We start from the raw sequence: 6,405 nt of genomic DNA, 5'->3' as shown, positions 1-6,405 counted from the left end.
TTGTTCTGATGCTTTCCGTGACCGTATGGAGAGTTTGCATGGACTACCAAAAGTTGAATGCATGGACAGAAAATGACCATTTTCCCATGCTCGTCAGACCAGATTTAGATAGACTTGCAAAGAATGGTTGGTACTAATTTCTTGATGGTTATTCGGGCTACAACCAGATCTCTATCACTCCAAAAGACCAAGAAAAGACTACCTTTACTTGCCTTTCTAGGACTTTTGCATTAAAATGGATGCCATTTGGGTTGTGTAATGCGCCGACGACCTTCCAACATTCTATGATGTCGATATTTTCTGATATGGTGGAGGACACTATTGAGGTGTTCATGGATGATTTTTTTGTGGTTGGAAACTCCTTTGATCGGTGTTTGAATAATTAGGTTGAGGTGCTCAAGAGATGTGAAGATTGCAATTTATTGCTAAATTGGGAGAAATGCCACTTTATGGTGAAAAAAAGGTAAAGGGTTGGGCCATCGAATCTCATAGAAGCGGATAGAGGTTGATCGCGCTAATGTTGAGGTGATAGAGAAGCTTCAACCACCCATCTCGGTCAAGAGTGTGAGAATTTTCTCGGGCGTACTGGTATTTATCGGAGGTTTTATCAAGGATTTTTCAAATATTGCATAGCCTTTGTGCAAACTGCTCGATAAGGACTGTAAGTTCTATTTTCCATGAATCATGTTTGAAAGCATTTGGAGTTTAAAGGGAAGTTGGTGTCTACGCCCTTTATCATTGCACCAAGTTGGGGTGATCCATTTGAGGTGATGTGTGATGCGAGCAGGATTGCACTTGATGTGATATTGGGATAAAGAAGATATAAAATCCTTCACCATATTTATTATGCGAGTAAATCCCTAAATGAAGCCCAAAAGAACTACAGTGTAACTGAACAGGAACTTCTTTTTGTGGGATTTGCATTCGAGAAATTTTTCTCTTATTTGCTTGGCACGAGGTTCATAGTGCATACAGACCATTCTGCTTTGAGGTATTTGATGGTAAAGGACGTGAAGCCATGGTTTATCGGATGGGTATTATTACTCCAAGAGTTTGATTTTGAGGTGAAGGATAGAAAAGGGACCCAAAAATCAAGTTGCCGACCACTTGTCTAGATTGGAGGATGAAGATATGCGTGAATTGGGGAAAAAGGCTAAAATTGACGATGTGTTCCCAGATGAGCATTTATTGGCTGCCTCTCAGGATCTGATCATATAGTTCGCAAACTTTGCGAACTATCTACCAAGTGATTTGGTCCAGTCGGATTTGACTTTCCACCAAAGGAAGAATTTCATGTATGATGTGAAGAAGTTCTTTTGGGATGAGCCTTACCTACATCTGAGTTGTGGCGATGGAATTATTCACTGCTATGTACCTGAGGTTGAAATGTTGAGTGTTCAGGAAGAGTGTCATTTATCGCTTATTGGTGGGCACCATAGTCGTATTTAAACTACTTATAATATCTTGCAGTGTGGGTAATATTGTCCCACCATCCACCAAGATGCTCATGATTTTTCTAAATCACGTGATCATTGCCAATGAGACAGAGGGATTTCAAAGAGGCAAGAGCTTCCCATGAATCCCATTCTAGTGATTGAGCTATTTGATGTATGGGGCATTGACTTCCTGGGCTTGTTTGTGAGTTCTCACGGGATGAAGTAAATTGTTTATGGCGGTTGACTATGTGTCAAAATGAGTAGAAGCAGTTGAGCTCCCCAACAATGAAGGGAAGAATGTCACTTTATTCCTCAAGAAGAATATTTTCTCATGATCTGGCACACCTAGGGCCATTATTAGCGACAGATGTTCTCACTTTTATAATAAGTTATTACAAGCACTGCTGGAAAAATATGGTGTTCGCCACTAGGTGGCTACTCCTTACCACCCATAGACTAGCGGGAAAGTTGAAATGTCCAACTTGGAGATCAAATAGATTCTATTGAAAACTGTAAATGCCAATAGAACTGATTGGTCAAGGGAATACCCCATCAGTATGTCTCTATACCAACTTGTATATCGGAAGGCTTATAACTTACCGGTAGAGCTAGTGCACAAGGTGATTTGGGAAATGAAGAGACTGAACTGGGATTGGACAGGAGCATCAGAACAAAGTCTAAATGAGTTGAATGTTCTTGATGAGTTTTTCCTAGAAGCCTATGAAAGTTCAGCCATTTACAAAGAGAAGATGAAGAAGTATCATGACCAAAGTATTGAAAAGCGAGAATTTGCGGTTGGTGATCTTTTGCTTCTATTCAACTCTAATTTTGCTTATTTTTGCGCAAACTCAAGTCCAAATGGACAGGGCCATTCCTCAACACCAAAGTATTCCCACATGGAGCGATTGAGCTAGAGAACAAGGAAGGCACAAGGTTCACATTCAATGGACAAAGGATAAAGATCTATCTGGGACATTCGGAGAGTGTTCACGAAGTGATTGAGGCCTACCATATAAAGTCTGAGTAATCAAAGGGGCATGCGTCGTGCCATGACTTTAAAGTAAGCGTTTCTTGGGAGGTAACCCAAGGTGTACACTCTAGCCAACGATAGGTGTTGTTTTCCATGTAGAAAGAATCATAGTTTTGTTTAGTTGCTCTAAGTGTTTCATTTTCTTTGTTCTGTGTGCTAGAGATTAGAATAGGGTCCATGATTGAAAGGTTTCCAGAAAAATAATTAAATAATGGCATAACTATTATTACATGTGCAGGAGGCAAAATCAGAAAACTACAAAAATTGGTCTGGTGCAGATGTCTAGGGAATCCATCAAAGGGTCGTCGTTTAATCGATAGACCATCAATGGTGTCCGTAGATCCCAGGTAAGCTTTAAAATTTTTGAAGTCTAAGAGTGATCGACGGTCCCCATCGATGGACCGTATATCGATCCACGGACCATCAATAGGGTCTCATGGATCCATTCTACCAATGAACCTACATGAACCCAGCCTCCTATATTTAAAATCCACCATTAAAATTCTTCCCCCTTTCCACTTTCTTTTTGAATTCCTTCCATAACCTTTTCTCCCCATTAATTTCATCCCTAAACCACTCCTTAAATTATCACCAAATCTCTACAAACCATTATTCTTATCACTTTCCCCAAATCCCAATCATCTTTCTCACAAATTCTCTATCTCCTCCTCCTTAAAAGTCCGGTGATTGGGTTCGGCGTGCACTGCTTTGTCTTTGGGTTACACATCATTGTAGGCACACTATCACAACAATCTTCATTTCCTAAAAGGTAATTCGACTTGCCCTCACTCTGAATTCTCATTCATAGTTGAAAAGACAAAGTCGGGAGTGGGTCTTGACCTTGGGACTGAATCGATTACCATTGCATGCCACTAGTTTTCTAGTAATTACCCTTGGGATGATAGAAAGTGATTGTGCAGCATATTAACTACCCTAAATTCGTGTGTCTAAGTCTACATGTCAGTTCTGAACTAGGGTTTCATGTTTTATACAAATCATGGTTAGAAATTTGAAGGAATTAAAATTCTTAGGAACGACATACTCGCATATTATATGTTGAAATGCATGTATAGACTTGATTGCTATTAGAATTAGTCACTAAAGAAAATCGGAAGTTGAATTGAGAGAGGCCTAAAATATGGCACTAGCCTCAGTCACGAGACCCCGTCTATGGACCGTCGTTCAACCATTGAACCATCGATGGGGTCCGTAATTTTCCATGAACAACAATAAGCACAAGTGTCAAACGACGGATGTGGTCTACGATCTGTCAATTTATCGACGGGCCGTCCTGCATATCCATCATTTCTATCAAAGAGTAGCTTTTTCAACACATCCAATCGATGGAAGGGTGCAAGGACCCGTAGATCGGTCTACGGACCATCAATAGGGTCTTTCAACCTTAACTGCTACCTTTAATGTTTTTTTATAATTTCTTTCGAGTATCTTAAATTATGTTTGTACTTACAAGTGATCCACAGGTACAATGGCCCCAAAAAAAATGTGGTCTACCAAGTTGTTCGCTCTCTAATATCGATTGATTAATCAATACACCGACGCATATCTACCTAGTCAATGTTCCTCCAAGCACTAAGACACCAACACCATTATTCCGAGCCACTAGGGGGAGGGTGAACCCCAATGTAATCACTGCCTTCCAGTTTGATGAGGAGCGCAAATTGATCGAGTCACCAACTGGAGCTACTTCCAGTATAAAAAGGGGCTCAGCATCAAGCTCCAAGTCCACCACGGTTGCAGGATCAGGGTCGGACCAATATTCAAGGACAAAGTCGGCCACCGCATACGAATTCACCTCTCTAGAAACAACCGAATCAGGGTAATAGGAACAACATGCCTTATCTAAGGAGGGCACTAGCTCAGGAGCTGCACCTACACACCGCGTGATGACCCCACCCTGGTAGCAGAGAAACTAAAAAGATGGTGTGTTGACGGACAATGGAAAATCTAGAGGGATGCCAACAAGTTAAAAAAAAGGGGGTAAGGACCCGACTGATCACTGAGGAACGTCGAGTCCTCACAAGGAGTCTACATACAGTTCTAGAGGTGTAGTGACTCTTTAATCTCCACAAGTGCGACTGGATAGATCAGGACTTGGGCACATATAACGAGGATATTATGCGGGAGTTCTATGTTTCCTATACTTGCACTCTCCGAGGGTCCATTGACAAGCAGGAACAACCCGCCAAACAGGACCCTCTCACTTCTACATTGGTCTGAGGCTGCTTGGTCGACATCTCGCAAGCCACCATCCACCGATTCCTATACGACCCCACCACCGGTACAGAGTGGAGCCATAATACTTCACAATTTGATTAGCACTTGGAAATTGTTCGGGGTGGTGACTTTTAGAGGAGTGAAGAAAAGCTATAGGCAATGAAAATGTGGTTGGACCAATATATAACGGCAGATGGTGAGCGGGATGACTTGGTCATTGCACCCTGAGTAAACATCTGCAAGGCCACACTGACTTTTTTGGCTAAATTATTCACGTTGCTGGTCCAAAATTGAGTGTCACCCACACAGGCTGACAACGTACTCATATAGGAAAGGGCAATCATGGTGGCAGCACTTGTAGCAGGGCTAGAGATTGACTTCGCCGTATGATGTTGGAACAGATACACGAGAGGGCATTCAAGACCTCAACCACTTACCCCTTTACATGTTGATCTTTCAGAAGTGCAGGGATGCTTGAGTGACAATATAGCATGTGACACACTTATATACCTGACCGAGACATTGGATATAGGTCTCATCAAGGATGAGGATAATGTGGCAGCACCCCGCACACAGCCCCAGGTCAAGGTTCCTCCTTTAGGAAAAAATCTTGCAAACACGGTGGAGCTAGACCAAGTGGCTGACCTTTCTGTATTAGATCATGTCGACCCCACTCCAATCTCTTCCTCACATGCAGCTAGTAGGCCCCTCAGCTCGTCCAGGTCAACACCACCAGTCACAACAGTGATATCTATAGATAGAGTCTAGAATCTAGAGGCTAGAGGCGTAGATGGCCACACTATTCCATCATATACAGCCATGGATGAAAAATTCCATAGCGGAGTTAGAGGATCGCATAGAAAAACGGGTGGTCAAGGAGACAGAGTAGCAAATTCAGGTGGTTCACAAATGCCTTGACACTATAGAGCTACATGTCCTGGCCCGAAAAGCATCCACCACTGATCTCACAGACATTCAAACGGAGCTGGCTAGCCTGCGAGCCGACGTTGATGCCATCTTCGAGATGCGAGGGATTGAGATCGAGCATGCCCCCAAAGAGCGAGCTGAAGACAATGAGCTTAAGGCCTTGTTCAAGGTCCCTGCTGAGATACAGCCTGAACCCCATATTCATGGAAAGAGGCACCATTCTAGCCGCACCGCTGAGGCCGGCGATGAGGACCGTGCAAGAAGAAAGGAGCGGATGGAGATGGAAAAGGCTATGAGGGACTCATTAGTGGATGAGGAGATGCTCTAGATGAGGGGGAAAGAGTTAAATATTAGGGCATCTAGTTCCGTACCTGTGAGCAAAAAAAGGAGCACTACTGATGGTGCGAAGATAGAGGTGGATGGCAATAGTGATGGTGTCATCCTTAGAGATGTGGGCACTACTGATGGTAACCGAATTATTGATCCTGCAGGCTCTGTGAAACTAGACACACTCGCTTGTTGAGAGGTCATTGGCACTATGCACCACAGGTTTGCTTCACCTACCATCCTAATATTTATGATTTATTGTGCATTAGGGACAATTTTTTTTTTGGGGTGGGGTAAGTTGAATGTGAGTGATAAGGTAAAATCTGAGTAGCCAACTCACGATCCTATTCTGGGGTTTTGTTGCCCGTGTTATTTTTCCATAAGAGACTGCTTAAATTTCTGTTGAACCGGCATGTATTAGTGAATGTATGTGTAAAAGCATGAAACACT

General features: G+C 42.7%; 1 protein-coding gene across 1 annotated transcript; it reads left to right on the top strand.

The window, feature by feature from the left end:
• The first annotated feature begins 1,993 nt into the window (after nt 1-1,993).
• Nucleotides 1,994-2,463, top strand: LOC107001144. The gene is made up of 2 exons (XM_015199303.1): nt 1,994-2,230; nt 2,290-2,463. The coding sequence occupies exons 1-2, from the start codon at nt 1,994-1,996 to the stop codon at nt 2,461-2,463; spliced, it is 411 nt and encodes a 136-aa protein (XP_015054789.1).
• The last annotated feature ends 3,942 nt before the right edge of the window (nt 2,464-6,405 follow it).

This window comes from Solanum pennellii, chromosome 10 (assembly GCF_001406875.1).
Source record: "Solanum pennellii chromosome 10, SPENNV200".
In the NCBI taxonomy this organism is placed as follows: domain Eukaryota; kingdom Viridiplantae; phylum Streptophyta; class Magnoliopsida; order Solanales; family Solanaceae; genus Solanum; species Solanum pennellii.
This window is presented reverse-complemented; position numbering and strand designations above follow the sequence as displayed.

Coding starts and splice junctions, on each gene's coding strand:
- LOC107001144 (XM_015199303.1), top strand. CDS start 1,994: ATGTCTCTATACCAACTTGTATATCGGAAGGCTTATAACTTACCGGTA. Junction 2,231..2,289: donor TTGAAAAGCGAGAATTTGCG/GTTGGTGATCTT, acceptor CGCAAACTCAAG/TCCAAATGGACAGGGCCATT.